Consider the following 14775-nt stretch of genomic DNA (forward strand, 5'->3'; position numbering starts at 1 on the left):
ATGTCAGGAACAGCTGTCCTCTGGAGTGGCCAGTATGAGGATGCCACCTTGAACCAGTGGGCAATCTGGTTTCTGGGGGAGTTTTGGCACCCAGTGTTCTCGGTGCTTCTTGAGGAAGACACCTAGCTCAGCAACTGACTGCCTGTGATGGTGTCCGGCAAGGGCCGCGCACAAGTGGAGCAGGGGTGGGTGAGGAGAAGCTAGAGAGCCCCCCGGGCGAGGGGTCCACAGGTCAGACCCCAGATGCCCTGGGGAGACAGGAGGACTTGGCTCTGCCGCTCCTGGGAGACTGGCTTGTGCTTCTGACCCTCCAGCTCCTGTGTGTCCCCTTGGATGCTCAGGCTGCAGTCCCGTCCCCTCTCCCCCGCCACCGACGTCTGGGTTCACATTTAACAGAGGGAACAGAGTGTGGGGAACAGAGGGTCGGTGAGTAAGAAGTGCCAGTAATGGCACAGAGATTCTCCAAGGCAACAGCCCGTCAAGGACAGAATTCACAATTTAGAGGGTCCCCAGATGCACCGAGCAGGGTGGCCCCAGTCGTACGTAAGGAGGCCACAGGACCCCTTCCCAGACCACAGCTCAATCCTAATGTCCTTGCTCTCCTGCCCCCGTACGATCTGTCCCGTCCATCAATGAACTGTGCACGGCACCTGCTCAGAGCTCCAGGGCTGGGTGGGAGGGGAGAGCATGTCTGCCAGGGCGAGGGGTGTCAGCATCCTCAGTCACAGAATATGGCACTTGAGAGGGACCGGAGCCCAAAAGTCCCGGGAGCAGCTGTCATTCCCTTGCCTGGCTTCCAAAGAAACGGTTGGGGTTGAGGTGGGCAGACATACGGCCAGAACCCTCATGGCCCTGCCTGAGACTACGTCCAGGGCTCAAGCAGAATTTCTGGGCTTACACCAATGTACATCATTGGCTCTGCAGGGAGGAGAATCAAAGCCAGCCCCTCCCGCCCGTCCCCCCACCCCCCAAGCCACCACAGACGTCCCCTCCCTGCAAAGAACCCTATAGGTCACGCATTCGCCTCTGATCCTTTAAGTGAAAACATGAATTAGGCAAACTAATCAATTTGACAACTGTTGAGATCGGGGCTTTCTCAGAGCGCAGGGGAGATGGCTCCTTTACTTGAAGCCTGCTAAGATGTCACTGAAGATGTTGAGGAACAGGTGTGCGTGGTGATCCCTGAAGACCAGAGTGGGGCGGAACCGGATGGATTTGTCCCCGCAGCCTCCCAGCACCACGCCTGAAAGCGGGCGAAGGAGGGAGGTCAGCCGCCTGGGCTCAGAGCCACACGCGGGGCACCTCCCGTCCGTCCATCTGTCCTTGCCTCCCTCCCTCCCTCCCACCTCCAACACCTGCTCTGCTACCCCTGGGCGAGGCCCACTGAGACCTAAGTCCCGAGGCAAAGCCCCTGCCTTCCAGGAGCTCGTGGAGGAGCCGGGACGGAAAGCAGCAAACAGGTAAATGCAGAAGTGCAGACGGGCAGCTCGTGCGAGGGGCAGACTGTCACCCGAGAGGGACGGACCCGCTGATCTCAAAGGCGCCCTGGTCAAGGTCTCGGGGCGCCTCTGAAACTCCGTTTCTCATGGGGAACAGGAGGTGAGTTACCCCTGCTCCTCTGGGATCCTGACCCGGAGCAGAGTGCCTGCCACACATCCGCCCTGTGACCTCCCTGCCTGGAAGCCCCTCCTCATGCCCCTCCTCACGCTCCTTTCCAGAGGCTTCCGTACCTCTGTCGGCTCCACCCTGCCTCCTGTAATTGCACCCATCCCTTCCTCTGCCCGCATGCCCCTCCCCACCTTCAGCTGGCCAACCCTGCTCATGCGGCTACACTTAAGGTAAAACGCCTCCTCCTCAAGGAAGCCTCCCCTGATTTCCTCCTCCCCACACCTCCCCCAGCTATTCCATCCTTAGTCCCTTTTCGTGCTTCCTAGGGTGCACAACTGCAACCGATGGTTTATGAAAACTGTCTTCCATGCCCCTTTCCTGCTAGACCGGGAGCTCCATGAAGGCAAGGCCCCAACGGTCTAGTTCACGACCACGATTCTCTCCTGTGTCACTGCAACTCACCTTCTCAGTGCGTATCTACCGAGTGAATAAGTGCATAAGGAAATCCCGCTGCCCACATTCTCTTTTGAGAAAGAACACTCAGACGCTGTCCAGTCCCCCTGCCGCCCCCTGCCCCACAGCGCCCGCACCAGGTGACGGGGGACGGGGTGGGGAGGACCCTGCTGGAGCTCAGCTTCCGCTCCTGGAGGACTTACCTTTGTTTCTGGCCATTGAAACGAGTTTATTCCGTATGGACTCATCGGGAGTGTCGAAGGAGCAAAAAGTACCTCGTCCTCTCACCCTGCTGATGAACTGGGGGTACCGGGCCTGCAGCGGGGAGACAGGCCGGCGTCAGAGCCCGGCACCCATGCAGCAGCTGGGAGCTTCCTCAAATGCCCCCCTGGGTCTGGCCTTCCGGCCTTTGCAGGACCAGCCAGGACGGCTGCGGTGTCACGGGCTCGGGCCCTGGAGACCTCCAGTCCTGGGTTCAAAACCCACTCTGCCTCTTTCTCCTTGGACACCTGTGGGCCAGTCACGTAAGTGGCCCGAGCCTCAGTTTCCTCTTCTGCAAACTGAAGGATGTAAATGCTACTGCCCCCAATGGGCCACAGTGGGAATTTAGTGAGACAAGATTCCTGCATCAGGCGCTGGGCCTGGTACTCGGCAGGTGCTTGGGAGACACCAGCCATCTTTACTTTCCTTTTCTAGAAAAGCGGTGGTTCTTCTAGAAGCAGCAGCTCAGCCTCACTGCAGGGTCTGAGGCTGGGAGCTGTCCTGGGCTGAACGGTGCCCCCCTCCCCAAATTCATGTTGACCTGGACACTGCGAAGGTGACCTTACTTTGAAATCGAGTCTTTGCTGATGCAATTAGGTTAAGAGGACATCATGCTGGACGAGGGTGGGCCCTAACTCCAAGGACAGGTGTCCCTGTAAGAGGGAAATCTGGACAGAGACACAGGCACACAGGGGAACATTGGGGGCAGAGGCCGGAAAGGGGCACCCACAATCCTTTGGATGCCACCAAGGCCTGCGGACCACCAGAAGCTGGGACAGAAGCGTGGCATGGGCCCTCCCCCACCCCTGCCCCAAGCCTCCAGCAAGAGTCAACACGCACGCTGCTCTCTTGATCTCAGACCTGTGGTCTCTAGAACAGTAAAAGAATGGTTTAAAGCACCCAGTTTGTGCTCATGTGCTCCAGAGCCTGAGGAAGCTAACATAGTCACTTGGTGTGGAAGCTCGTGGTCCTTCTCCGCTCCATCATTCGCACAAAGGATAATGAACAGGGCTGGATGAGCCCAAATGATCTCAGGCAGTGGGGGCAGAGCCCGGGGGGCCAAGGTCATCTCCCTGCAGACCCGTGGTACAAAGTGGAGACAAAGCCACATCCTGGTGGCAATAGAGGCCCATATACGTGCCACGCATGGTCTTGAATTCTCATTGCACCAGCGGAGAAGGGACTATTTGGTGTCCGCGGGGCGGGGAGGATCTGAGGCTCGGAAGTCACATCAGCACTTCCTCTGCTTGGTCTGGCCCCTGCTGATTGCTGGGAGCCTGCGCTTTGAACATACTCCTCCCTTCTTTTTTTTTTTTTTTTTTTTTTTTTTTAAATTTTTTTTCAACGTTTATTTATTTTGGGGACAGAGAGAGACAGAGCATGAACGGGGGAGGGGCAGAGAGAGAGGGAGACACAGAATCGGAAACAGGCTCCAGGCTCCGATCCATCAGCCCAGAGCCTGACGCGGGGCTCGAACTCACGGACCGCGAGATCGTGACCTGGCTGAAGTCGGACGCTTAACCGACTGCGCCACCCAGGCGCCCCCATACTCCTCCCTTCTAACCAGAGTGTTGTCTCTGGGGACAAGGTCTCATCTGTTCAGACACCCGGACACACACGCCTGTGCGCGTGTCTGGTGGCCGCTGACGTGATTAAACGGTGCAGGACGTGGAGCTCCCTCCCCGCCCCTCCTCATGGTGGGGCCTCGACTGTTGCCCCACCCCTACAGGCATCCTTTTCTTTCACCCACTCTTTCAGGGGATCCTGTAATCTGAACTCCTCCTTGCCTGTAGCTTTGTAAGGCCCTGCTAGGGACCCCTGACCGTTTGCATCCCTTGAGATGAACCAGTCGGGCCTCCCAAGGCACCATGCCAGGCTTGGCAATGGGGTGTTCTCCCAGAACCCTTAGCTGTGGCACCGTCTCGCATCTGGAAGCCGCTTAGGGTAATACTATCCACACCCCTTTTCTTTTTTTAAAAAAAAATTTTTTTTTCAACGTTTATTTATTTATTTTGGGACAGAGAGAGACAGAGCATGAATGGGGGAGGGGCAGAGAGAGAGGGAGACACAGAATCGGAAACAGGCTCCAGGCTCTGAGCCATCAGCCCAGAGCCTGACGCGGGGCTCGAACTCCCGGACCGCGAGATCGTGACCTGGCTGAAGTCGGACGCTTAACCGACTGCACCACCCAGGCACCCCGTATCCACACCCCTTTTCAAAGCCAGGGGCCTTAGTCCAGGGCCTTTCGAGTTGCCTGGTGCTTCAGGACCTGCTCTCATGACTAAGGATGGCTGGCATTAATTGGGACATTTAAGAGACCTACAAAGAAAACATTTCTGGCGCTCTGTCTGCCCTGGGCCTCGCTTTGCTGGGGTGGCAAGACGTCACTCCCAGGGGCAGACGACCGCGTCTGCCGTTTATCCCTGGCCTCTGCCCAACCCCCAGTTTAAATGTAAATCCAGACCAAGAGAAGAGAAAGAAAAAACTTCCACGCAGAGCACACGCACCCATAGCCACTGGGAGGTCTCAGCTGTTCTAAGAACCACACTTGACCCCTGCAGTGTCTTTGCAATCAGGCGGAACTGGGGTTAAAGCCTGGCCTCCTTGCTGCTGCTCACCTCCCCGGGCTTCCCTTTTCTCATCCGGAAAATGAGGATAAACATCATTTCTCAGCCTTTGGGCTAAGATCAAGTGCAGAAAATGAGGATAATTATGTTTTCCTAATTTCAAACTGTTCTGAGCTAGGGGTGCCAGAACAAATACAGGACACCCGGTTAAATCTGAATTTCAGATCAACAACTTATAATGTAGTATAAGTATGTCCCAAATGGCACACAGGATATACTTATACTAAAAAAAAAAAAAAAAAATCCGTTGCCGTTTTTCAAATTTAACTGAGAGCCCTGTATTGTAATTCATTAAATCTGGCATCCCTATCTTGGGGTGTGCGGGTTGTCCCCAGAGCTCCTGCCACTGTTCTGTGTCTGGAACCATGTCCTGTGCCTGCCCCTCCCCAACCCCTACCTGGCCTCAGACTTAGCAAGTTCTCAATTAATGGAAATAATAATTACTAGGTCATTGATCATATCAGGGAGGTAAATGCTGGCAAAGAACATGGACTCTGAAGTCCACCAGAATCAGGTTCCAACCCGAAGGCCACACATGGAAGCCGTGTAACTCTGGACAAGCTAGTAACCGCTCCATGCCTCAGATGCCTCATCTGCAAAATTGGGACAACAGGGGTTACACTCGCAGTATCACTACCGGACATAACCCGAGTGTATGACAGCCCCTGGTACGGGCAAGGGCATACAGCAGGCACTCAATAATTAGAAGCTGTTACTATTGCCAACCACTGTCACCACCCCTTGGCAGTTCTGCTCAGGTCATGGGATCCTCCAGATCCCCGGCAGAAGGACTCTTTGTAACCATCTGAAGAAGGTCATCTGTCCTCCAACTCCTGGGCTGGATTGGCCAGTCCCGGAAGCACCATGGCTCCCGACAGCTCGCACCCCATCTAGGAGAGTCAGGTGTGCGTGTGGGTTGGGGTGATTTGTGGGGCTGGGGGAGGTCAGGCAGACAGAATAAAACTACGAAGACACCTGATTATAACTGAGAGATATGCTGTCCCATGCGGGATCCACACGTGACCTGAAACGTGGCCAGTCCAAGTTGAGGTGCACACGAGGGAATATGGGGGCACGCGGGTGGCTCCGTGGGTTGAGCGTCTGACCTGACTTCGGCTCAGGTCACGATCTCGCGGTTTGTGAGTCTGAGCCCCGCGTCGGGCTCTGTGTGGACAGCTCAGAGCCTGGAGCCTGCTTCAGATTCTGTGTCTCCCTCTCTCTCTCTGCCCCTCCCCTGCTCATGCTGTGTCTCTGTCTCTGTCTCAAAAGTAAATAAACATTTAAGAAAAATTTTAAAAAGCAGGGAACGTGAAAAACCACATTAATTATTTCCTCCATTGGCGGCAGGCTGAAATCGTAGTACGGATAGAAGGGGTTAAAGTAAACTACATTATCACTAGCTTTGCTTCCTTTTGTACTTTCAGTCTGGTTGCTAGAACATTTAAAGTCACTTCGGAGGCCTGCAGAGTCTCCCACTGCACAGCGCTGCTTGTGGGGTGGTGGGGGGTAGTACATGGAGGACGGGACCCACAAGGGAAGAGGGACACATCGGGGACGCTGTGAGTGGGGCGTGTTTGCGAGGGTTCTCAAATGACAGATGTCGGAACCTGGTGTCAGAGGAGAGCCAGGTGTTCAGGAGCTGGGGATGGGGGTGGTGCGGGGTCCACGGAAACGAGGCTCAGATGTTGCCCTGGGGGTGTGTGGGGAACCATGGGTGGGGGTCCGGGAGGGGTACCTGGAGATCCAGGAGCCCCGTCAGCAGGACCTTCCCGGCGCGGGCCGCGTTGTTCAGCAGGTCCTCCCGCTTGATGATGTTGATGACCTCGGCCAGCAGCAGGTTCTTGGACGGGTCCCCCAGCCAGGTGTTAAAGATCCGGTACGGCTGGAAGGAGGCACGTGGCATCAGCAGGTTCGCACGCAGGCGCACCCTGGAGGGGCCCCGCTTCGCCTGGACACACCCTGTCCCCCGCTTAGGAGGAGAGAAACTAACCCAGGGAGCATCTCCCGAGGCCAGGGAGGATACCACACGGCAGCTCAGTGCATTCCTTCCACAACAGCTACCCCACAGCCTGGCAATGCCATTAGGGAGACCAAGCTGGTCCATGCCCGGGACAGTCCCTCAGCCGAGGGTGCTCGCTTCGGCAGCACATATACTAAAATTGGAGAAAGAGCCGAGGTTCTGAGAGGTTAAGTGATTTGTCCTGGAAAAATACAGCCCGTAGGTAGTGGAGTCAGGAGTGGACTGAGGGCAGGCTGACCCACAATGACCACCCGATATATCCCTCCTTCAATTATTCGGGGTGTCAGTGCAGCCAACTAAAACATACTTCCCAGCTCCCCCTTGCAGATAGGAGTGGCCATCTGACCAGATCTCAGTCAATGTGTTAGAAACAGAAATGTTGTGAAATTTCTGGGAAGGCTGCTTTATAAAGACAAGAAGGGGGCTACTTTGTCCTTCCTTCCTGTTTCCTTCCTACTGCCTAGAATTGATATGTGATGGCCAGAGCTCCAGCAGTGATTGTGGATCATGAGGCAATCTTGATGGGGGAAACTACATGCAGGATTGGTAGAAGAAAGGATCCCAGGGCCCTGGTAACTGTGTGTTTGTGCGTGTGTGTGTGTGTGTGTGTGTGTGTGTGTGTGTGTGTGTGACTCCCTATGTATATCTGGCAGTGCAGTGTAGTGGTTTAGAGCATGGGCTCCAGGTTTGAGCTTTGTCACCGAATAGGCTGTGTGACCTGGGACAACTTGCTTAACCTCTCTGTGCCTGAGTCTTCATTACTAAACTAGGAGAGAAAAAATAGCATCTACTTGGTTAGACTGTTGTGAGGGTTACAAGTACACGAGGACTACTTAGAACTGGGCCAGGACATAGCAAATGCTCGGTCCACAGCAGCATCGATGAGCTCTATCATTGTAGGTGCACAGGGAAATCAGGAGACGGACAGTGGGCTGCTAGGAAGCCTCCCTGCAGAGAGCTGGGCTACCACTACCGCTGGCTAGTTACACTGGTAAACAGCGGGCGTCAGGAGACCTCAGGGACCCGTCTGGTGTCTACTCAGCTCCTGGTTTGGAGAAGGGAGCGGTCCTGAGTGAGGAGACGAGGGCAGGGCTGCTACTCACGGCGTTGGGCCTGAACTCCTCCTTGTGGAAGTAGCCTCCTGTCATCATTTTCTTGCTGAAGGTCATCACGTCCGCTGGGTCAGCCAAGCCCCAGTGCTCGTGGGCCCAGAATTTGCCAGTGCAGCCCCCTCCTGTCTGGACCTCATCCACCAAGAAGGCGCAGCCGTGCTGACCAAGATGGGAGAGAAGAAGGAAGTCAACACCCACCACCGCCAACCAGCCCGGAACCCCTCACCCAGCCCGCCTCTGTGACCAAGCCCCCGTTCCGGGGCCGTGCGAAGTGAAACCGGGCAGCTCTGAGGTCTGAGCTTCAACTTGTCCTCAGACTGCTGAGCTGGAACAGTACCGTGACGTCAGGTACGCCCTGAACCCCAGAGCACAGCGACACTGCATTCGGCTCAGGCCGGAGTTGGCCAGCTGACTTCCTCCGCCGGCCTGCTGTCCCAGCAGAGAGGCCGAGACGTGCCTCCCGGGCCCCGGCTGTCCTGTCTGCCAGTTCTGTCACCCCCCTGAATGCTAGTTCCTGAGCACTTGTGCTGAGCAGCTCCCATCTTACTGGCCGGACGAGCCCGTTCCGTGTGCACGACAAACTGAAATACACACACACGGAAGCAACAACGTGTGCTCACTAGCGTCTGTTGGGTGTGGCTGAGAGATGAGGTGGGCTCTCTAGAGAGAACAGGGAGGAGGCTGAGGTCTTCCCAGGCATCTCTTATGTGGGAAAGTGCCCAGCTAGCACTGCAGGGTGGAGGCTGATTCTGCAGTGAGATTTTAGGGAGAAATTCCCTCCCTTCCTCCTTCCCTACTTTCCGATGCCTCTACCTGTGAGGCCACCAGGCAGCCTCTGACCACGTGGACGTGTACAAGGACCCCGCGGCTAACACTCTGCTCTGGGAAAACCGTTGGAAACAGCCCATGGCCCCATCCAGCCCCGGCCCTGTGCACTGACCTTCCTGGAGATGTCTCTCAGCTTCCGGAAGAAGTCATCAGATGCGTGGTTGTCTCCGCCCTCGGACTGGATGGGCTCCACGATGATCCCGGCCACCGTCTTCTTCTTTTTCCGATATTTTACGATCAGATCCTCTACCTGCATTCCCAAGGGGGACGTAACCATAGCTGGCGGGAGCCCTAGAGCAGCATCCGCGGATGGGGATGTGGGTTCCACGACCCCCTGACACGATGCTGAGTATGTGTTCGTGTGCACTCCGGTGAGGACTGTGGTGTCCACTCGGGGCCGCCCCTGTGGGTGGCAGTGTGCCCTACCTGGGCCTGCTGCTGCACCTGTGGGACAGAAACTAAGGGCTCGGGTCACAGAGCGAATGAATGAAACCATGCAGCATGGGGTCCGGCGTGCAGGACGGCGTAGCTGTGGCCGTTGCCGGTAATGCCATCGCTGTATCCTTAGTGTGATATTACTGTCGGCGGGAGAGTCCTTTCCGTGCAGAATCTGAGGCATATATTTGCTCAAAAGAACTGTTGCAAAAGTCACCTCTCGTGATAGGAATCTAATCGGTCGTGTCACAGAGCGGGGTAGGGGGTGGGGGTCATGGGTTGAACCTTGGATTGACCTGAGGGTATTTTGTGGGGTGATAAGAGGCCTTTGATCAGGGTGGTAGTTCTATGGTATATTTGCTTGGTAAAGCTTTTTGAACTAGACACTGAAATGAGTGCACTTGGTGGTAGATAAGTGATGTGTTAGTGAATTAAAAATAATTAACTAAACAGTGACAGGGTACTCAGAAAAGCACCTTTTTAAAAAAAATGTTTGCTTATTTTAGAGAGAGAGAGAGAGAGAGAGACAGTGCGAGCGGGGAAGGGGCACAGACAGGGAGAGACACAGAATCGGAAGCTGAATCTGATCAGAATCTGAGCTGTCAGCACAGAGTCTGACACGGGGCTAGAACCCACGAACCCGAGATCATGACCTGAGCCGAGGTCGGATGCTTAACGGACTGAGCCACCCAGGTGCCCCAAGCGTCCGACTCCTGATCACAGCTCAGGTCATGATCTCGCAGTTCATGAGATCAAGGCTCACGTCGGGCTCTGTACTGACAGCACAGAGCCTGCTTGGCATTCTCTCTCTCTGCTCCTCCCCCACTCATTCTCTCTCTCTCTCTCAAAATAAATAAATAAATGTTAAAAAAATAAAATGTTATTAAAATTAATTTTACCCATTTTCTTCCACCTTAAAAAAATTTTTTTTTAACGTTTATTTATTTTTGAGACAGAGAGAGACAGAGCATGAATGGGGGAGGATCAGAGAGAGAGGGAGACACAGAATCTGAAACAGGCTCCAGGCTCTGAGCTGTCAGCACAGAGCCGGACATGGGGCTCAAACTCATGGACCGCGAGACCATGACCTGAGCTGAAGTTGGACGCTTAACCAACTGAGCCACCCAGGTGTCCCTCCTTTCACTTCTCAAAAATGTGATTACTAGACACACTGCAGTCACACATGGGGTTTACATCTCTGTTCAACAGGTCTGTACTAGACCCCCTGTATGTGTTAACCATGAGTTGATTGAAAAGAATGATGATGTGTCTAAGAGGCAAACCAGCCTCAAACCAGCCTCACCTGAACTCAAATTCCAGACCTGAAGAGTTTCCAATTTCTTTTCCCCACCAACGGAATCCTCCAGTGTCTAACACGGAACCCCAATATTTGGAACAGATCAAAGGAGGGGTGCTAGCTGTGTCTGAGGCATGGCAAGAGGGGGCTCCCTGTCCCCAGTCCCTCCCCTGGCCCCACTTCAGCCCCCAGGGAGCCCCAGGACTTGGGAGAAGGCTGAGAAGCAGTGGACAACAGGGTCCTGTGGATGCACTTTTCCTACGGGCTGCCTCATATTCTCATAAATTCCCTCCTATTCTGCAGTCAGTGAAGCTTGCCCCCAAAGAAACCTAAATACAGACATCAGTATCACAGGTGGGGTGACGGACGCCAGGTGGAAAAATCAAGGGGCCCCCTTACTTTTCCTGATGTGCCTCTCTGTCCCTACGACCCTCCCAGGGAGCACCACGCGGGTCCCACATAAACCCTGTGTTCTTCTTCCCCTGAGCTGAGCCTTGTGGCGGTGGTGGGGGGCCGGGGGTAAGGAGACAGGGAGGGGAAATCTGCAGGGTCCGCTGTTACCTCTTCCAGACAGCGGGCCTCTTCTTGCTGGTTCTCTTTCACAAAGTCTTCCAGAGGATATTTTAGCCGTGGGAACGGTGCGATGGGCCAGTCGAAGGAAGGGATGTCGATCTTGTGAATAGCTTTGGAGTGCGTGGTCGCTAAGCACCCTAGGGAAGCAGGAGGAACAGTCTTGGAAAAGGGGATCACGGGCAATTCAGGCCACGTCTCGCAACACCCAGGGAAGCCGCTGCCTGCAGTTCCTGTAACGTCCCGAAGCTGACCCGTGAACCTGTGTGTGCGTGCGTGCGCCCTTGACTTTCTGATTCATCACAGATTAAGCACGGGCTGTGAAGGCACAGGGCCAGGGTTCGAATCTGGCTCTGCCCCTAGACGGCCTTAGAATGTTCCTTCCTTGCTGGGCCTCCCTTTCCGTGTCTGCAGAGCAGGACTAACAATCCTCCCCCCGCAGAGAATAGTGTGGAGTCCATGAGAGACGCTAGGTGGAAACTGCCAAGGTGAAGATCGAAGCCGCCTACTGTGGTTGCTCTTATCTAACAGCCACCTCGGGGTCACACTGCTCCCTCCTTACCCAGGGTCCTCCCGTGGAACGCGCCCATGAAGGAGAGGATGCTGTACTCGGGGCAGCCGGGGGCCTAGGACCAAGAGACAGTGGTCACATCAGTCACCGCTGTGAGGACTGGAGGACCGTGTTGCGGTCCCCACACACCCACAGAAGTCCATCAGAAGACCCTCAGTCCCTTCGCACGGACAAGTTACACACCAGGTCCCAAGACGTCCAGCCCACAGACGTTCTGTTTTGTCAATAAAGTTTTTTTCACTTTTTCTTTTGTTAATTTTAAGTAGGCTCCACACCCAACATGGGGCTTATTGAACTCACGACCCCAAGATCAAAAGTTATATGTTCTACTGACTGAGCCAGCCAGGTGCTCCAGTAAAATTTTTTTTTTAATTTTAATTTAATTTTTTTTTTTAAATTTTTTTTTTCAACGTTTATTTATTTTTGGGACAGAGAGAGACAGAGCATGAACGGGCGAGGGGCAGAGAGAGAGGGAGACACAGAATCGGAAACAGGCTCCAGGCTCTGAGCCATCAGCCCAGAGCCCGACGCGGGGCTCGAACTCACGGACCGCGAGATCGTGACCTGGCTGAAGTCGGACGCTTAACCGACTGCGCCACCCAGGCGCCCCTAATTTAATTTTTTATATGTATATGTTTTTCTTATTTGCGAGAGAGAGAGAGAGAGAGAGAGAGAGAGAGAGAGAGAGAGAGAGAATGTGAGAATGTGAGTAGGAGACGGGCAGAGAGAATCCCAAGCAGGCTGCACTGTCAGCAGAGTTTGACTCAGGGCTTGTTCTCAGGAACAGTGAGATCATGACCTGAGCTGAAATCAAGAGTCGGAGTCTCAACTGACTGAGCCACCTAGGTGCCCCCCAATTTTTTTAATCAAGAGATTTCACTGAACTCTCCAAACTTCTGCCTTCTCACTAATTCCACATAATTTGGGCCCATTGTAGTCAAACACTAGGCTGGGCGAGCCGGGCTGCCCCAGGGCCTGACACCTGCCTTCTGCCCTGATGTCACCTGCCTGGGCTGCTGGGGCTGTTGAGTTTTCAGCCTGTCTATGGGCTCTGCAAACTCCTCCTCCTGCAGACTGCCCTGACTTCCCTGCTCCAGGTGGGCCTGGTGCCTCCTGGGACAGGAGGCCGGACCAGCCGTCTCACTGGAAATGCCCCAGGGCTTTGGAAGGGGTCTGTGGGGCTGGGGCCGGAGCGGCTGCCTCTGGGCTCAGGAGGGACGCAGGGACTCCCCAGCGAATGGCACAGCTGCATTATTTCCTGACCCTCCACCTGGCCAGGGAATGAGATGGGTTTTCAGCTGCTTCAGGCACACTACCAGGGACACCACCGCAGAGGCAACCACGGGGCCCAGAGTCGCTGGGAGGCTCACATAGTGTTTTCTCAGGCTGGCTGATCTCCTCTAGGTCCCTGAGATGCCCCCGGGAGAAGCACCAGGACCCCCAGCCCCAGTAAACTCTGGAATACCCCCCCTGTCATTTTCCTTGTTTGTCCCCTGATGCAGCCACTAAACGTGAGGAATGGGGTCTAAAAGTGCTGATGGACTAGGATGTCCGTGGGTATCAGATGAGAAGGAGGGAGGGCACCGTCCACTGTTTTTAAAGATGGTCAGAAGAAAAAAAAGAAAATACTTAAGTTTACGGAGGTTTGTATGAACAGAGAGAAAGGGCTGGGTAGATTTGCCCGCAAGAGGTGGATTAGCAACAAAAACATTTAAGGAAGCATGAAAAAAACCAATCTTACCGCCCAGAGGCAAGGCCTGTAAACATGTGAGCGGGATTTCTTCCAGTAATCTGTGCATTTATTTACATGGTTGACAGCACAGCGTCCGTGTAATTTACATTCTCCCATTTTCACTAAATTACGGCAGGCGTGTCTCCAGGCCAAGAAAAACCCTCTGTGACTATTTCTGCACAATACTGTGGATGTATGCAGGGGGGTACTTGAGTTCAGTGGCTCTTGATTCTTTTTTTTTTTTTTTTAAGCAGCAGACATTTCTGTCTAAATCATAAGGGGGGGAGGGGCCCTCGCTGAAAGGGGGAAGGACAGGCCTGCTGGCTGGTGAGCTTGGGATGTACCCACCTCGACCCCTCGCCTCCGGCATTGGCCGCCTTGCTGCCTCTGTGAACTGCTAGGGTTCCATGTGGAACCCCTACACTTAAGTCCTCTTTCCCTGTTACTGGCTGTAAAGACGGGTTTCCAATCTTTTCTGGTTATCACGACTATAAACACCAGTGGGGTGAACACCCTGGTACATACCTTTGTGTTGACATTTTGAATTATTCTAGAGAATACACTAAAGGCTCCTTAAACAGTCCAAGTCAGGCAGTTGTCCTGGGAAACTGAGGAGTGCTGGTCAGGAAGGGCTCCCCTCAGCCTTGACATGAGGGGAATGGACCCCTCGGTATGACAGACTGTGTCCTTTCCACTTTGAAGCCCTCTCCCTCAGTGTGATGGTGTTTGGAAGAGGGGCCTCTGGGAGGTGACGAGGGCTGGATGAGGTCATAGGGTGGGGCCCCTGTGATGAGATCAGTGTCCTTACAGGAAGAGACCCCAGAGTTCCTGCTCTCTCGCTCTCTCTCCTGCACACGTGAGGACACAGCGAGAAGGCAACGTCTACAAGCCAGGCAGAGAGCGTGCCCCAGGGAACCAAATTGACCTTGACCTTGGACTCCAGCCTCCCGAACCGCGAGGAAATACATGTCTGTCGTGTAAGCCGCCCAGTCTGGGTGCGGAATTTGGTTACCGGCACCGACCGAGCTGCGTAAGACCCCTCCTATTTGAGAAGGCCAGGGTCAGCCAGGGCCAGCTGGAGGGACTGTGGTGACTGACCCCCGCAGCTGAGACCAAAGGGCCCGCTGCCCTTACCTGGTTGATCATGCACGTCTCCAGCTCCTCTTTGGAGAAACCCGTCTGGCCCCTTTCCTTGTTCTGACAAAACAGAAGAGACAAAATCTGAGTCGCTCCGGGGGGACGTGGGGCTTCCACTTTGCAC

At 54.6% G+C, this 14775-nt stretch overlaps 1 protein-coding gene across 2 annotated transcripts in view; it reads right to left on the bottom strand.

Annotated features, from left to right (window-relative positions):
- Positions 1-1019: 1019 nt before the first annotated feature.
- Positions 1020-14775, bottom strand: part of ABAT (4-aminobutyrate aminotransferase) — an 88465-nt gene continuing 74709 nt past the window's right edge. For both annotated transcript variants that reach the window (XM_025916770.2, XM_086691321.1), the window contains exons 9-16: positions 14649-14711; positions 11774-11837; positions 11203-11351; positions 9022-9159; positions 8073-8240; positions 6685-6831; positions 2265-2376; positions 1020-1243 (exon numbers count right to left, since the gene is read on the bottom strand). In XM_025916770.2, coding sequence (XP_025772555.1) covers positions 1122-1243; positions 2265-2376; positions 6685-6831; positions 8073-8240; positions 9022-9159; positions 11203-11351; positions 11774-11837; positions 14649-14711 — 963 coding nt within the window. In that variant the 3' untranslated portion in view covers positions 1020-1121. The remainder of the gene's footprint in view (positions 1244-2264; positions 2377-6684; positions 6832-8072; positions 8241-9021; positions 9160-11202; positions 11352-11773; positions 11838-14648; positions 14712-14775) is intronic.

Source organism: Puma concolor, chromosome E3 (assembly GCF_028749965.1).
Source record: "Puma concolor isolate L17-30 chromosome E3, mPumCon1.1.hap2, whole genome shotgun sequence".
Classification (NCBI taxonomy): domain Eukaryota; kingdom Metazoa; phylum Chordata; class Mammalia; order Carnivora; family Felidae; genus Puma; species Puma concolor.